We start from the raw sequence: 17,125 nt of genomic DNA on the forward strand, positions 1-17,125 counted from the left end.
GTGAGTGATCCTCACCCTGAATAAACAGTGACTCTGTACAGTTACACAGTGAGTGACCCTCACCCTGAATAAACAGTGACTCTGTACAGTTACACAGTGAGTGATCCTCACCCTGAATAAACAGTGACTCTGTACAGTTACACAGTGAGTGACCCTCACCCTGAATAAACAGTGACTCTGTACAGTTACACAGTGAGTGACCCTCACCCTGAATAAACAGTGATTCTGTGCAGTTACACAGTGAGTGATCCTCACCCTGAATAAACAGTGACTCTGTGCAGTTACACAGTGAGTGATCCTCACCCTGAATAAACAGTGACTCTGTACAGTTACACAGTGAGTGATCCTCACCCTGAATAAACAGTGACTCTGTACAGTTACACAGTGAGTGACCCTCACCCTGAATAAACAGTGACTCTGTACAGTTACACAGTGAGTGACCCTCACCCTGAATAAACAGTGATTCTGTGCAGTTACACAGTGAGTGATCCTCACCCTGAATAAACAGTGACTCTGTGCAGTTACACAGTGAGTGATCCTCACCCTGAATAAACAGTGACTCTGTACAGTTACACAGTGAGTGACCCTCACCCTGAATAAACAGTGATTCTGTGCAGTTACACAGTGAGTGACCCTCACCCTGAATAAACAGTGACTCTGTACAGTTACACAGTGAGTGATCCTCACCCTGAATAAACAGTGACTCTGTGCAGTTACACAGTGAGTGATCCTCACCCTGAATAAACAGTGACTCTGTACAGTTACACAGTGAGTGATCCTCACCCTGAATAAACAGTGACTCTGTACAGTTACACAGTGAGTGACCCTCACCCTGAATAAACAGTGACTCTGTACAGTTACACAGCGAGTGATCCTCACTCTGAATAAACAGTGACTCTGTACAGTTACACAGCGAGTGACCCTCACTCTGAATAAACAGTGACTCTGTACAGTTACACAGCGAGTGATCCTCACACTGAATAAACAGTGACTCTGTACAGTTACACAGCGAGTGACACTCACCCTGAATAAACAGTGACTCTGTACAGTTACACAGCGAGTGATCCTCACACTGAATAAACAGTGACTCTGTACAGTTACACAGTGAGTGACCCTCACCCTGAATGAACGGTGACTCTGCACAGTTACACAGTGAGTGACCCTCACCCTCAATGAACAGTGACTCTGTACACTTACACAGTGAGTGACCCTCACCCTGAATGAACAGTGACTCTGTACAGTTACACAGTGAGTGACCCTCACCCTGAATGAACAGTGACTCTGTACAGTTACACAGTGAGTGACCCTCACCCTGAATAAACAGTGACTCTGTACAGTTACACAGTGAGTGACCCTCGCCCTGAATAAACAGTGACTCTGTACAGTTACACAGTGAGCGATCCTCACCCTGAATAAACAGTGACTCTGTACAGTTACACAGTGAGTGACCCTCACCCTGAATAAACAGTGACTCTGTACAGTTACACAGTGAGTGATCCTCACCCTGAATAAACAGTGACTCTGTACAGTTACACAGTGAGTGATCCTCACCCTGAATAAACAGTGACTCTGTACAGTTACACAGTGAGTGACCCTCACCCTGAATAAACAGTGACTCTGTCCAGATACACAGTGAGTGATCCTCACCCTGAATAAACAGCGACTCTGTACAGTTACACAGTGAGTGATCCTCACCCTGAATAAACAGTGACTCTGTACAGTTACACAGTGAGTGACCCTCACCCTGAATAAACAGTGACTCTGTACAGTTACACAGTGAGTGACCCTCGCCCTGAATAAACAGTGACTCTGTACAGTTACACAGTGAGTGACCCTCGCCCTGAATAAACAGTGACTCTGTACAGTTACACAGTGAGTGACCCTCACCCTGAATAAACAGTGACTCTGTACAGTTACACAGTGAGTGACCCTCACCCTGAATAAACAGTGACTCTGTACAGTTACACAGTGAGTGACCGTCACCCTGAATAAACAGTGACTCTGTACAGTTACACAGTGAGTGATCCTCACCCTGAATAAACAGTGACTCTGTACAGTTACACAGTGAGTGATCCTCACCCTGAATAAACAGTGACTCTGTACAGTTACACAGTGAGTGACCCTCACCCTGAATAAACAGTGACTCTGTACAGCTGCACAGTGAGTGACACTTTTGTTGTGTTTGGAACAGCAGGAGCCCCTTTCAGCCCCTGTCGAGCATCTTCGACAGGAACAGGAGGAGGCCCATTCATTCGACCCTCTCAAGGCTGGCAGGCAGGAGCACGTCGGCGATGCCTCCCAGGTGCAAATAGCCCGGCCATCTGGGACCGCCTCCTGGGGACGGTTGAGGTGGGGGGGGGGGGGGGGGGGCAGTTCCGAATTAGACATCGCCTTGCCCTTCCGAGTGCTGGAGGTCAGAGAGCGGACGGGAGACGGGGGCGGTAGTCGAAGGTGATGTGCGGTGCTGGGCTGGGGAATGCTCGGAAAAGTTGGGAAAGGCACCTTTTGTTAGGGAGCCTCGCACACCGGGGAGAGAGAGAGAGAGAGAGAGAGAGAGAGAGACGGGAAAACTGCGATGCTTCACTTACTTGTCAGGTTGCCAGCTAATCTTTGTCGGAGCCTGCTTTCCTCTATCACCCGCCTGGCAAATATGTTTCCCAGCAGCTCATAGAGCGGCAGGAAATCCAGACGGAGAAGCGAGCTCAGACCAGGCTGAGGGATAGAAGAGTCTGCAACTCTGCCTGACATTTAATCCCCCACCCCTCCGATAGGGGAACAGACTGCCCTCTCTGTACGTTGGCAGGTGTTCGGCATGTGTGCTGAGAGATCTTAAAAACACTGGTTTCTAGGTGTGCAATAGATCCAGGCTCGCAACTGACCTCATTCACAGACCTAAGCTGCACCCTCTGCAAGTACAGGAGGCTGACAAACAGCACAACCGGGGGCTAAATCATCCCTGTTACAGATATCACCCTGAGAGAGAGGGGACTGAGACACCAGTCAGTGTACAGATATCACCCTGAGAGAGAAAGGGGACTGAGAGACACCAGTCAGTGTACAGATATCACCCTGAGAGAGAGGGGACTGAGAGACACCAGTCAGTGTACAGATATCACCCTGAGATAGAGAGGGGACTGAGAGACACTAGTCAGTGTACAGATATCACCCTGAGAGAGAGAGGACTGAGACACCAGTCAGTGTACAGATATCACCCTGAGAGAGAGGGGACTGAGTGACACCAGTCAGTGTACAGATATCACCCTGAGAGAGAGAGGGGACTGAGAGACACCAGTCAGTGTACAGATATCACCCTGAGAGAGAGGGGACTGAGTGACACCAGTCAGTGTACAGATATCACCCTGAGAGAGAGAGGGGACTGAGAGACACCAGTCAGTGTACAGATATCACCCTGAGAGAGAGGGGACTGAGTGACACCAGTCAGTGTACAGATATCACCCTGAGAGAGAGGGGACTGAGAGACACCAGTCAGTGTACAGGTATCACCCTGAGAGAGAGAGGACTGAGAGACACCAGTCAGTGTACAGATATCACCCTGAGAGAGGACTGAGAGACACCAGTCAGTGTACAGATATCACCCTGAGAGAGAGGGGACTGAGTGACACCAGTCAGTGTACAGATATCACCCTGAGAGAGAGAGGGGACTGAGAGACACCAGTCAGTGTACAGATATCACCCTGAGAGAGAGGGGACTGAGAGACACCAGTCAGTGTACAGATATCACCCTGAGAGAGAGGGGACTGAGAGACACCAGTCAGTGTACAGATATCACCCTGAGAGAGAGAGGGGACTGAGAGACACCAGTCAGTGTACAGATATCACCCTGAGAGAGGACTGAGAGACACCAGTCAGTGTACAGATATCACCCTGAGAGAGAGGGGACTGAGAGACACCAGTCAGTGTACAGATATCACCCTGAGAGAGAGGAGACTGAGAGACACCAGTCAGTGTACAGATATCACCCTGAGAGAGAGGAGACTGAGAGACACCAGTCAGTGTACAGATATCACCCTGAGAGAGAGGGGACTGAGAGACACCAGTCAGTGTACAGATATCACCCTGAGAGAGAGGAGACTGAGAGACACCAGTCAGTGGACAGATATCTATAAATACAGATGCGGACCATCTCATTTCATCCAAAGCTTTATTATAGAACAGTTAATTACAAATATTATATACATGATATATTATTTCTCTTCACAGTGCATGGGCAATTTTCAGGCGGTAATGCTGGGTTCAAAGTTGAGGGAAGCACAGGTCCCTGTGAACTACCGGGAGGCCACCTCGGACATCTTGACCACCTCGGCCTTGCCGGTCGGTCACCTTCGTTCAGTCCACCAGGGGTTGGGAGGTCGGACGCTTAGTTGGGGGTTGTTGGCAGAGGTCATTGGGATGTCTTGACCTAACTTGGGCCTCACGGTGAGAGGAGGCTGTTGCTAAGGAGGCCTCACGGTGTGGGGAGGCTGTTGCTAAGGAGGCCTCGCGGTGTGAGGAGGCGGTTGCTAAAGAGTCCTCGTGGTGTGTGGAGGCGGTTGCTAAGTAGGCCTCGCAGTGTGAGGAAGGCTGTTGCTAAGGAGGCCTCGTGGTGTGAGGAAGGCTGTTGCTAAGGAGGCCTCGCAGTGTGAGGAAGGCTGTTGCTAAGGAGGCCTCGCGGTGTGAGGAGGCTGTTGCTAAGTAGGCCTCGCGGTGTGAGGAGGCGGTTGCAAAAGAGTCCTCGTGGTGTGAGGAGGCGGTTGCTAAGTTGGCCTCGCGGTGTGAGGAAGGCTGTTGCTGAGGAGGCCTCACGGTGCGAGGAGGCTGTTGCTAAGGGGATATCACGGTGACGGGCCGCCAGGGTGCCCTCTGACCCCGCGGCTGATGCGGCTCCTGGGGCAGCCCTGGCCAGGGCTGAGGCGACAGACCGCGGGGGGAGGTGCTGGGGGGGGGGGGCCCGGCGGGGGAGGAGTGGTGGTGGTGGTGGTGGGAGGAGGGGGGTGCGGTGACAAATGGAGTCGCGAGCCGCCGGCCACGAAAAAGGCGGCAACTTCGAAGGACCCCTGACCCCTCTGCCCCTCCCCCCACCCCCGTTGCCCCGCAGTTTGTAGCTCGTTCCGGCACCGAGGCCCATTCACAATTTCTTCGTCGGCAGAGCCGCAGTCACCAGGGTCACGTCCAACGCCGGAAAGTCCTGCCCTCGGGACTGAACGGAGGCAAAGAAAATGGAGGAACAATCAAACGCAAAAGGTAAATCGCTTCTCGTCTTCCTCCCCTCCCCTCCCCGCACCTCCTCACCCCTCTCCTTTCCTCCTCCCTCCGCACCACCAACCGCGCCCCGTCCCCCCAAGGCCCCCAAGAAAACTCCGAACCACGGACGCCTCAATTAAATTTCCCCCTTCGCCTTCTCCGCTCTGAGGCGAACAATCCCCGCTCCCCCCTCACTCGCCGCGGTCCCTCGCCCCGGAACACTCCCGGTAATCCCCCTCCGCAGCCTCTCCCGGGCCTCGGCGCCTTCCCGAAACTATTTGGCGGTGGCGAGCGGGGACGGTTCCGCAGGCTGAGCTTCGGCCAGCGGATTTACGACGACACCCAACCCCCCCCACCCACATTTCTCCTCCGGCCCTTGCCTCGCAAACCCTTTCCCCTCCATCTCTATCCCTCCCTCCTCTCCCCACTGCTCCGCCAACAACCTCCCGCCCCCCACCCCCCCCCCCCACACACTCCCTCCCTCCCTCCCAGGAGCTCCAGCACCCAGCAACGAGTGCGCGACGGCGGGAGAGCCGCAGAACCGAGACTCACCCTCCACTTCCTCAGAATGATGAGGGTGATGCAGAGAATGAGCAGGAGGAGGAGGGTAAGCACCACCACCAGCGTGATCCTGCTCGAAGTGGCCTGAGGCTCAGCCGCCTGATAATCGAGAGCTGCAAAGGATGCAAAAAGGCAGCCATTTTAAATGAGGTCTCAGACGTTCCCCGCCCTCCCTTCCAGCCCTGTTCCCAGATCCGTGGCAGCCCTCCCTGAGATACGTTTCCCTCAGTTAGACCACACTCGGAGCACTGTGCACAGTTCCGCTCTCCATATCCCTCGGTTGGACCACACTGGGAGCACTGTGCACAGTTCCGCTCTCCATATCCCTCGGTTAGACCACACTGGGAGCACTGTGCACAGTTACACTCTCCATATCCCTCAGTTAGACCACACTGGGAGCACTGTGCACAGTTCCACTCTCCATATCCCTTGGTTGGACCACACTGGGAGCACTGTGCACAGTTCCAGTCTCCATATCCCTCGGTTAGACCACACTGGGAGCACTGTGCACAGTTCCGCTCTCCACATCCCTCGGTTAGACCACACTGGGAGCACTGTGCACAGTTCCACTCTCCATATCCCTTGGTTGGACCACACTGGGAGCACTGTGCACAGTTCCAGTCTCCATATCCCTCGGTTAGACCACACTGGGAGCACTGTGCACAGTTCCACTCTCCATATCCCTCGGGTTAGACCTCACTGGGAGCACTGTGCACAGTTCCACTCTCCATATCCCTCGGTTAGACCACACTGGGAGCACTGTGCACAGTTCCCCTCTCCATATCCCTCGGTTAGACCACACTGGGAGCACTGTGCACAGTTCCACTCTCCATATCCCTTGGTTGGACCACACTGGGAGCACTGTGCACAGTTCCAGTCTCCATATCCCTCGGTTAGACCACACTGGGAGCACTGTGCACAGTTCCGCTCTCCACATCCCTCGGTTAGACCACACTGGGAGCACTGTGCACAGTTCCAGTCTCCATATCTCTCGGTTAGACCACACTGGGAGCACTGTGCACAGTTCCCCTCTCCATATCCCTCGGTTAGACCACACTGGGAGCACTGTGCACAGTTCCACTCTCCATATCTCTCGGTTAGACCACACTGGGAGCACTGTGCACAGTTCCAGTCTCCCTATCCCTCGGTTGGACCACACTGGGAGCACTGTGCACAGTTCCGCTCTCCATATCCCTCTGTTACCCCCTGCAAACAAAACCAGGTGTGAAGCAATGACTGGTTGGCACTTTAGAAGTTTACAATTCACACTGCGGACACCTGGTTGGCTGGGAGCAGAGGTTAAGAGAACCGAACCACAAATACTTGCCACAGACAGCTCGCAAACTGCTTTCCAGCCATCTGCATCGTGTTGTAAGTGGTGTTATTTAATATTTGCAGAAGCACGGGGGTTAGACACAGAGTAAAGCTCCCTCTACACTGTCCCCCATCAAACGCTCCCAGGACAGGTCCAGCACAGGGTTTGCTGCTGCCTAATTGGAGGTGCTGAGTGCTGGTTGCAGCAACGAGGTTCAGCTGACAATGTTTTCCCCCATCAAATACTCCCCAGGACAGGTACAGCACGCGGGAGGGGGGTGGGGTTAGGTCTTACCAGACACATCCAATAGGTAGGTTACGGTTCCGATCGGTTGCCCCCGCCTGAAGAAGGTGCAGGTCCAGTTGCCGGAGTGGGCGGGCGTGACGCGGGGGATATACAGGCTGCCCCCCTCCTCCCAAAACGACTCGCCCGCCTGCCCAGCACTGCCGTTTTCGTGATGCCACACCACGACGTCAAGGCCGGCTGGGTAGCTGGTACTGAAGTTGAGTCGGATCGAAGACCCCCTGGGCACCGGCCCCTCCTGACTCGCAGTCACTGCGGGCATAGAAGGCGGGCATCAGTGAGTCGGCCGTCGTGAACGTTGCCTCCCGCTACATCCACCAATTAATCTCTGACTGACCCGAGGCCATGCTTATCGAACCGCAATTAATCTCTGACTGACCCTAGGCCATGCTTATCGAACCGCAATTAATCTCTGACTGACCCTAGGCCATGCTTACCGAACCACAATTAATCTCTGATTGACCCTAGGCCATGCTTACCGAACCGCAATTAATCTCTGACTGACCCTAGGCCATGCTTACCGAACCGCAATTAATCTCTGACTGACCCTAGGCCGTGCTTACTGAACCGCAATTAATCTCTGACTGACCCTAGGCCGTGCTTACTTAACCACAATTAATCTCTGACTGACCCTAGGTCATGCTTACCGAATCACAATTAATCTCTGACTGACCCTAGGTCAAATTACTGAATCACAATTAATCTCTGACTGACCCTAGGCCAAGCTTACTTAACCACAATTAAACTCTGACCGAATTAGAATCTCCACTCAGAGGGGGAAAGGGCGTCTCGGCTTCTACCCTATCAGAATTTGTTACGTATTCTAGGAGATTGTCCCTCATTCTTCTATACTCCAGCAAACGTCGCACCCTCTCCTCACCAGCACGGCCCTCTCAGCCAGGGATCAGTCCAGTGAAAATTTACTGCCACCAATCTACCTCCGTAACCTCCTCCAGCCCCAACGACCCTCCGATTCTGGCCTCTTGAGCCTCCCCATATTCCGCCATTGGTGGCCGTGCCCCTTCAGCCGCCTGGGGCCCTGATCTCTGGAGTACCCTCCCTGAGCCTCTCCGCCTCTCTCTCTCCTTCCTTAAGACACTCCGTAAAAACCTCCCTCTTTGACCGAGGTTTCGGTGGCCAGTCCCTCATCTCGCTTCACGCCAAGCCAACTTGGGACGTTGAGGGACGCGAAATCTAGGACGGGCCGGAGCACGATCCCCGGGAGGCAGGCGGGTGGGGTTTCCTAACCCCGGGCTGGCAGGGGTCAGGAGCGCCGCGGACGGCCAGCCCCAGGGGCGAGGGTGAAAGTTCAAGCGAGGACGAAGGGTCGTGGCGGCGCGCTGCCACCTGGTGGCGGAGAGCGGTCACTGCGCCGGCTGAAGCTCGGCCCCTGAGAGATTCCCCCTCCCCCACCCCCCGCCCGGTCGACGGAACATGACCTACCCTGCACCAGCTCCAGACGGGCTGTCCTCTCGATGCGGTGTCCCGTCACGTTGACGTATCCGGTGTAGAGCCCGCGGTCGGAGGGCAGCACAGGCGCGAGAGTGAGAGTGAGGGCCCCCGGGCGCAGCTCCGTCAGCTGGCGGCCCCCGTCCAGCAGGGGCTCGGCCTCCTGACCTTTCAGCCAGCCGACGTCCAGCGGCCCCGGGGGCCGGGAGGGGGCGAGGCGGAGGGCGAGGCGGGCGACCGCGCCTGGACTGGCATAGGTGACGGGCACCACCCCTTCCGGGCCCGCAAAACCTGGGCGAATCGAAGAGAAAAGAAAAGGCAGATGATTACGTGCACGTCGGGAGAGACGAGGGTTGGGGAATGGGGACGCTCGGACAAAGAGGGAGGTCTTCATCGGTGTGGTAAAGGAGGGGAGAGAGGGAGAGAGAGGGAAAGAGAGAGGCGGAGAGGTTCAGGGAGAGAATCCCAGAGCTCGGGGCCCCCAGGGAGCTGAGGGCACGGCCCCCAATGGCGGAGAATTGGGAATCGGGCGATGGGCAAGAGGTCGGGAGTGCAGGAGAGCAGAGATCTCAGGGTCGTAGGGGGCTGGAGGCGGTTACAGAGATAGGGTGGGTTGTAGGGGACTGGAGGAGGTTACAGAGATAAGGAGAGTTGTAGGGGGACTGGAGGAGGTTACAGAGATAGGGAGGGTTGTAGGGGGACTGGAGGAGGTTACAGAGATAGGGAGGGTCGTAGGGGGCTGGAGGCGGTTACAGAGATAGGGAGGGTTGTAGGGGGCTGGAGAAGGTTACAGAGATAGGGAGGGTCGTAGGGGGCTGGAGGCGGTTACAGAGATAGGGTGGGTTGTAGGGGGACTGGAGGAGGTTACAGAGATAGGGAGGGTTGTAGGGGGACTGGAGGAGGTTACAGAGATAAGGAGAGTTGTAGGGGGACTGGAGGAGGTTACAGAGATAGGGAGGGTTGTAGGGGGACTGGAGGAGGTTACAGAGATAGGGAGGGTTGTAGGGGGCTGGAGGAGGTTACAGAGATAGGGAGGGTTGTAGGGGGCTGGAGGAGGTTACAGAGATAGTGAGGGTTGTAGGGGGCTGGAGGAGGTTACAGAGATAGGGAGGGTTGCAAGGGGCTGGAGGAGGTTACAGAGATAGTGAGGGTTGTAGGGGGCTGGAGGAGGTTACAGAGATAGGGAGGGTTGTCGGGACTGGAGGAGGTTACAGAGATAGGGAGGGTTGCAAGGGGCTGGAGGAGGTTACAGAGATAGTGAGGGTTGTAGGGGGCTGGAGGAGGTTACAGAGATAGGGAGGGTTGTAGGGGGCTGGAGGAGGTTACAGAGATAGGGAGGGTTGTAGGGGGCTGGAGGAGGTTACAGAGATAGGGAGGGTTGTAGGGGGCTGGAGGAGGTTACAGAGATAGGGAGGGTTGTAGGGGGCTGGAGGAGGTTACAGAGATAGGGAGGGTTGTAGGGGGCTAGAGGAGGTTACAGAGATAGGGAGGGTTGTAGGGGGCTGGAGGAGGTTACAGAGATAGTGAGGGTTGTAGGGGGCTGGAGGAGGTTACAGAGATAGGGAGGGTTGTAGGGGGCTGGAGGAGGTTACAGAGATAGGGAGGGTTGGAGGGGACTGAAGGAGGTTACAGAGATAGGGTGGGTTGTAGGGGACTGAAGGAGGTTACAGAGATAGGGAGGGTTGTAGGGGTCTGGAGGAGGTTACAGAGATAGTGAGGGTTGTAGGGGGCTGGAGGAGGTTACAGAGATAGGGTGGGTTGTAGGGGGCTGGAGGAGGTTCAGAGATAGGGAGGGTTGTAGGGGGCTGGAGGAGGTTAGAGAGATAGGGAGGGTTGTAGGGGGCTGGTGGAGGTTACAGAGGTAGGGAGGGTTGGAGGGGACTGAAGGAGGTTACAGAGATAGGGAGAGCTGTTCGGGGCTGGAGGAGGTTATAGAGATAGGGAGTGTTGTAGGGGGCTTGAGGAGGTTACAGAGATAGGGAGGGTTGTAGGGGCTGGAGGAGGTTACAGAGATAGGGAGGGTTGTAGGTGGCTGGAGGAGGTTACAGAGATAGGGAGGGTTGTAGGGGGCTGGAGGAGGTTACAGAGATAGGGACGGTTGTAGGGGACTGGAGGAGGTTAGAGAGATAGGGAGGGTTGTAGGGGGCTGGTGGAGGTTACAGAGGTAGGGAGGGTCGTAGGGGGCTGGAGGTGGTTACAGTGATAGGGAGGGGTTGTCGGGGGCTGGCGGAGTTTGCAGGGATAGGGAGGGTTGTAGGGGGCTGGAGGAGGTTACAGAGATTGGGAGGGTTGTAGGGGCTGTAGGAGGTTACAGAGATAGGGAGGGTTGTAGGGGGACTGGAGGAGGTTACAGTGATAGGGAGGGTTGTAGGGGGACTGGAGGAGGTTACAGAGATAGGGAGGGTTGTAGGGGGCTGGAGGAGGTTACAGATATAGGGAGGGTTGTAGGGGGCTGGAGGAGGTTACAGAGATAGGGAGGGTTGTAGGGGGCTGGAGGAGGTTACAGAGATAGTGAGGGTTGTAGGGGGCTGGAGGAGGTTACAGAGATAGGGAGGGTTGTAGGGGGCTGGAGGAGGTTACAGAGATAGGGAGGGTTGCAAGGGGCTGGAGGAGGTTACAGAGATAGGGAGGGTTGTAGGGGGCTGGAGGAGGTTACAGAGATAGGGAGGGTTGTAGGGGGCTGGGGGAGGTTACAGAGATAGGGAGAGTTGTCGGGGGACTGGAGGAGGTTACAGATATAGGGAGGGTTGTAGGGGGCTGGAGGAGGTTACAGAGATAGGGAGGGTTGTAGGGGGCTGGAGGAGGTTACAGAGATAGTGAGGGTTGTAGGGGGCTGGAGGAGGTTACAGAGATAGGGAGGGTTGTAGGGGGCTGGAGGAGGTTACAGAGATAGGGAGGGTTGGAGGGGACTGAAGGAGGTTACAGAGATAGGGTGGGTTGTAGGGGACTGAAGGAGGTTACAGAGATAGGGAGGGTTGTAGGGGTCTGGAGGAGGTTACAGAGATAGTGAGGGTTGTAGGGGGCTGGAGGAGGTTACAGAGATAGGGTGGGTTGTAGGGGGCTGGAGGAGGTTCAGAGATAGGGAGGGTTGTAGGGGGCTGGAGGAGGTTAGAGAGATAGGGAGGGTTGTAGGGGGCTGGTGGAGGTTACAGAGGTAGGGAGGGTTGGAGGGGACTGAAGGAGGTTACAGAGATAGGGAGAGCTGTTCGGGGCTGGAGGAGGTTATAGAGATAGGGAGTGTTGTAGGGGGCTTGAGGAGGTTACAGAGATAGGGAGGGTTGTAGGGGCTGGAGGAGGTTACAGAGATAGGGATGGTTGTAGGTGGCTGGAGGAGGTTACAGAGATAGGGAGGGTTGTAGGGGGCTGGAGGAGGTTACAGAGATAGGGACGGTTGTAGGGGACTGGAGGAGGTTAGAGAGATAGGGAGGGTTGTAGGGGGCTGGTGGAGGTTACAGAGGTAGGGAGGGTCGTAGGGGGCTGGAGGTGGTTACAGTGATTGGGAGGGGTTGTCGGGGGCTGGCGGAGTTTGCAGGGATAGGGAGGGTTGTAGGGGGCTGGAGGAGGTTACAGAGATTGGGAGGGTTGTAGGGGCTGTAGGAGGTTACAGAGATCGGAGGGCTGTAGGGGCTGGAGGAGGTTACAGTGATAGGGAGGGTTGTAGGGGGACTGGAGGAGGTTGCAGAGATAGGGAGGGTTGTAGGAGGCAGGAGGAGGTTACAGTGATAGGGAGGGTTGTAGGGGGACTGGAGGAGGTTGCAGAGATAGGGAGGGTTGTAGGAGGCAGGAGGAGGTTACAGTGATAGGGAGGGTTGTAGGGGGACTGGAGGAGGTTGCAGAGATAGGGAGGGTTGTAGGAGGCAGGAGGAGGTTACAGTGATAGGGAGGGTTGTAGGGGGACTGGAGGAGGTTGCAGAGATAGGGAGGGTTGTAGGAGGCAGGAGGAGGTTACAGTGATAGGGAGGGTTGTAGGAGGCAGGAGGAGGTTACAGAGATAGGGAGGGTTGTAGGAGGCAGGAGGAGGTTACAGTGATAGGGAGGGTTGTAGGGGGACTGGAGGAGGTTGCAGAGATAGGAAGGGTTGTAGGAGGCAGGAGGAGGTTACAGAGATAGGGAGGGTTGTAGGGGCTGGAGGAGGTTACAGAGATAGGGAGGGTTGTAGGGGGCTGGAGGAGGTTACAGAGATAGGGAGGGTTGTTGGGGGCTGGAGGAGGTTACAGAGATAGGGAGGGTGGTAGGGGGCTGGAGGAGGTTACAGAGATAGGGAGGGTCGTAGGGGCTGGAGGAGGTTACAGAGATAGGGAGGGTCGTAGGGGGCTGGAGGTGGTTACAGTGATAGGGAGGGGTTGTCGGGGGCTGGCGGAGTTTGCAGGGATAGGGAGGGTTGTAGGGGGCTGGAGGAGGTTGCAGAGATAGGGAGGGTTGTAGGAGGCAGGAGGAGGTTACAGAGATAGGGAGGGTTGTAGGAGGCAGGAGGAGGTTACAGTGATAGGGAGGGTTGTAGGAGGCAGGAGGAGGTTACAGAGATAGGGAGGGTTGTAGGAGGCAGGAGGAGGTTACAGAGATAGGGAGGGTTGTAGGAGGCAGGAGGAGGTTACAGTGATAGGGAGGGTTGTAGGGGGACTGGAGGAGGTTGCAGAGATAGGGAGGGTTGTAGGAGGCAGGAGGAGGTTACAGAGATAGGGAGGGGACGACGACGGATTTGAAAACGAGGATGTGAATTTTAAAATCGAGGTTTTGTGGGACGGGGAGACAATGTCGGTCAGTGAGCAGGGAGAGGGTGATGGAGGGAAACGGGACCGGGTGTGAGTTAGGACACGGGGGGGAGGGGGGAACGGCCGAATTCGGGACGAGCTTCAGTTTACAGAGGGTGGAATGTGGGAGAGTTTGGCCGGAGAGCGCCCGAATAGTCCAGTCTGGAGGGAGTGAAGGCTCGGGACGACAGTTTCCGCAGTCGATGAGCTGAGGGAGGGGAGGGGGGTGCGCGGAGTAGGGCGATGTTACGGAGGTGGAAATAGGTGGTCTCGGTGGTTGAGAGATACAGAGTAAAGCTCCCTCTACACTGTCCCCCATCAACCACTCCCAGGACAGGTACAGCACGGGGTTGACTGCTGCCTGATTGGATTGCTGAGCGCTGGTTGCAGCAACGCGGTTCAGCTGACAGTGCTGTCCCCCCCCCACCAAACACTCCGCAGGACAGGTACAGGAGCAGGGCCAGAGGGCTAAACCTCACCGAATATTTTCAGGTTGTAGGTGGCACTGACGGTGAACCCGTCCACCACGACTCGACATTCCCAGTCTCCACGGTCCTCGCTCTGCACTTTCCCAATGTGGAGACGCCTTCCGTCCCTGTCGGTCCAGATTCGTTCGCCCTTCCGCACCGGAGCGCCTGCCCGGTTCCAAGACCCTCGTGCCCGAGGGAGAGCCTCCGAGATGTTGCAGAGGAGGCTCACCGTGCCACCCTCCAGAGGGACCCCCGGAGAGTCGGTACTGACTGCGCGAGAGGGAGGAAGGAGAGGGAGAGGGAGACGGGGAGAGAGAGGGAGAGAGGGAAGCGTTAAAACTCAGGAATCTTTGGTCCCCCCTCCCCTCCGCCTCCCTCACCTCGTCTGTGGGAGGGTGACCGAGTACCTGACTCATCCCCCAACCACTTTAACAAAATAAACACGGTTGATCTGGGGCATAAATCGCATTGGCCGCCGGTGGGATCTTGCTGTGCCAAATTGGCGGCCGCGTTCGGGTGACAGTCCGACAGTGACAATTCTGGACGTTTGACCTACCCTGGACCACGTGCAGCCTGATGACCTTCTTCAGACGGAGGGTACCATGTCGTACCAGGCAGTGGTAGGTGCCCGCGTCGCCCGGGCGAACGCGCTGAACCTCCACCGAGTAGTCGCCCCGCTCGATCCTCTCCCTCGCCACACGCATCCTGCGGCTGATCTCCACCAGCCCCCGCTTGACGACGCCGTCGCTGCCCACCATCAAGAGGGTGTAGCGGCTCCCCCAAGCGCTCAGCCTTGAATCCCGGCCTGGCCCGGGCGTCTCCAGGGCCCAGCGCAGTGCCAGCTTGCGGTAGGTGCCTTTGAACCGCGGGGCCGTGGGGTCCGAGCAGGTCAAGATCGCGGTGGAACCCGCCGGGGCCAGAACCGTCTCCCGCAGCGACTCATTCTCGTCCGTGGCTGCGGAGAGAGGACAGAAACGGGCGTTACCGGGTGGCAGCACTGAGGGAGGGCCGCACTGTCGGAGGTCAGTACTGAGGAAGTGCCGCACTGTCAGAGGGTCAGTACTGAGGGAGCGCCGCATAGTCGGAGGGTCAGTACTGAGGGAGCGCCGCGCAGTCGGAGGGTCAGCACTGAGGGAGTGCCACACTGTCGGAATGTCAGTACTGAGGGAGTGCCGCACTGTCGGAGGGTCAGTACTGAGGGAGTGCTGCACTGTCAGAGGGTCAGTAAAAAGGGAGCGCCGCACTGTCAGAGGGTCAGTACTGAGGGAGCGCCGCACTGTCAGAGGGTCAGTACTGAGGGAGTGCCGCACTGTTGGAGGGTCAGTACTGAGGGAGTGCCGCACTGTTGGAGGGTCAGTACTGAGGGAGTGCCACACTGTCAGAGGGTCAGTACTGAGGGAGCGCCGCACTGTGGGAGGGTCAGTACTGAGGGAGTGCCACACTGTCAGAGGGTCAGTACTGAGGGAGTGCCACACTGTCAGAGGGTCAGTACTGAGGGAGTGCCGCACTGTCGGAGGGTCAGTACTGAGGGAGTGCTGCACTGTCGGAGGGTCAGTACTGAGGGAGTGCTGCAATGTCGGAGGGTCAGTACTGAGGGAGTGCTGCACTGTCGGAGGGTCAGTGCTGAGGGAGTGCTGCACTGTCGGAGGGTCTGTACTGAGGGAGCGCCGCACTGTCGGAGGGTCAGTACTGAGGGAGCGCCGCACTGTCGAGGGTCAGTACTGAGGGAGTGCTGCACTGTCGGAGGGTCAGCACTGAGGGAGTGCTGCACTGTCGGAGGGTCAGTACTGAGGGAGTGCTGCACTGTGGGAGGGTCAGTACTGAGGGAGTGCTGCACTGTCGGAGGGTCAGTACTGAGGGAGTGCTGCACTGTCGGAGGGTCAGCACTGAGGGAGTGCTGCACTGTCGGAGGGTCAGCACTGAGGGAGTGCTGCACTGTCGGAGGGTCAGTACTGAGGGAGTGCTGCACTGTCGGAGGGTCAGTACTGAGGGAGTGCTGCACTGTCGGAGGGTCAGTACTGAGGGAGTGCTGCACTGTCGGAGGTGTGTCTTTGGAGAAGGCGTTAAACCGAGGGCCCCCGTCTGCCCTCTCAGGCACCTCCCGACCTCTGTAACCTCCTCCCGCCCCTACAACCCTCCGAGATCTCTGTGCCCCACCAACTCCTGCCTCTAAACATCTCCGCCTCTCTCTCTCTCCCTCTCTCTCTCCATCTCCCTCTCCCTCTGTCCCCCTCTGTCTTTCTGTCACCCTCTCGCTCTGACTTTCTCTCCCTCTCTCTCTCTCTCTCTGTCTCTCCCTCTCCGTCTCTCCCTTCCTTCCTCCCTCCCTCCCTCTCTCTCCACCTCTCCGTCTCTCCCTCTCCGTCCCTCTCTCCTCCTTTCTCTGTCTCCTTCTCTCTCTCCAGTCCGACCTTTTCCCGCCCTCCACCATAGACGGGGGGGGGGGGGTAACCAGACATCAGCGAGACCCGGCGTCTCGATTCAAGACGGCAGACGGCGTAAACATCCTCCCAGACGCACCCCCCCCCGCTGCACCCCGTCCCCGTCCCACTCTTCCCTGACCCACTCCCGGCCCGGAGCGGAATAGAGCGTGGGTTCGCGACGCCCGCTGCAGTCAAATAGCCGGCGGATTCGGCTTGGGGAGGGGGCCGCCCCCGCCCTCCCCCCCCCCCCCCCCCCCCACTCCCCCCGCACCCTCCATCCCCCACTCTACCCGCCGCCTCAAATTAGATTGCGGAGGGAGGTGGGGAATGAGGCGGGAGCTTGGGGACGCTCGGGAGAGGAAGCGAAGAGATGGTAAAACAAGGCAGCCAGGACATTTTGTGCATTGCAAATTGAAGCAGAGAGGCAGAAACCTGACTCACCACGAGTGGCGGAGGCCATCGCCAGAAGCGTAACAATCCATTCCCGGAGTAGGAGCATTCCCGCCCTCGGAATTTCTGCCGGAGCGCTCGGAGGCTGGGAGAGTTCAGTGCTTTGAGGTCTTGGCCTCCAACGTTCTGGTTCTTTGCCACTCAGCTGTGAATTTCAGCTAT

General features: G+C 56.9%; 1 protein-coding gene across 2 annotated transcripts in view; it reads right to left on the reverse strand.

Annotated features, from left to right (window-relative positions):
• Nucleotides 1–4,157: 4,157 nt before the first annotated feature.
• The window catches only part of LOC137361934 (lymphocyte activation gene 3 protein-like), a 13,898-nt gene continuing 930 nt past the window's right edge, over nucleotides 4,158–17,125 (reverse strand). Inside the window, exons 1-7 of one of the 2 annotated variants that reach the window (XM_068026516.1) lie at nucleotides 16,955–17,125; nucleotides 14,647–15,045; nucleotides 14,100–14,360; nucleotides 8,864–9,160; nucleotides 7,412–7,672; nucleotides 5,794–5,915; nucleotides 4,158–5,197 (exon numbers count right to left, since the gene is read on the reverse strand). The exon at nucleotides 16,955–17,125 is cut by the window's right edge and continues 929 nt beyond it. In XM_068026516.1, the coding sequence (XP_067882617.1) occupies nucleotides 5,126–5,197; nucleotides 5,794–5,915; nucleotides 7,412–7,672; nucleotides 8,864–9,160; nucleotides 14,100–14,360; nucleotides 14,647–15,045; nucleotides 16,955–17,012 (1,470 nt within the window). In that variant the 5' untranslated portion in view covers nucleotides 17,013–17,125 and the 3' untranslated portion in view covers nucleotides 4,158–5,125. The remainder of the gene's footprint in view (nucleotides 5,198–5,793; nucleotides 5,916–7,411; nucleotides 7,673–8,863; nucleotides 9,161–14,099; nucleotides 14,361–14,646; nucleotides 15,046–16,954) is intronic. The other variant, XM_068026517.1, reaches the window with a different exon arrangement.

The sequence above is a fragment of the Heterodontus francisci genome, unplaced genomic scaffold (assembly GCF_036365525.1).
Source record: "Heterodontus francisci isolate sHetFra1 unplaced genomic scaffold, sHetFra1.hap1 HAP1_SCAFFOLD_323, whole genome shotgun sequence".
Taxonomy (NCBI): Eukaryota; Metazoa; Chordata; class Chondrichthyes; order Heterodontiformes; family Heterodontidae; genus Heterodontus; species Heterodontus francisci.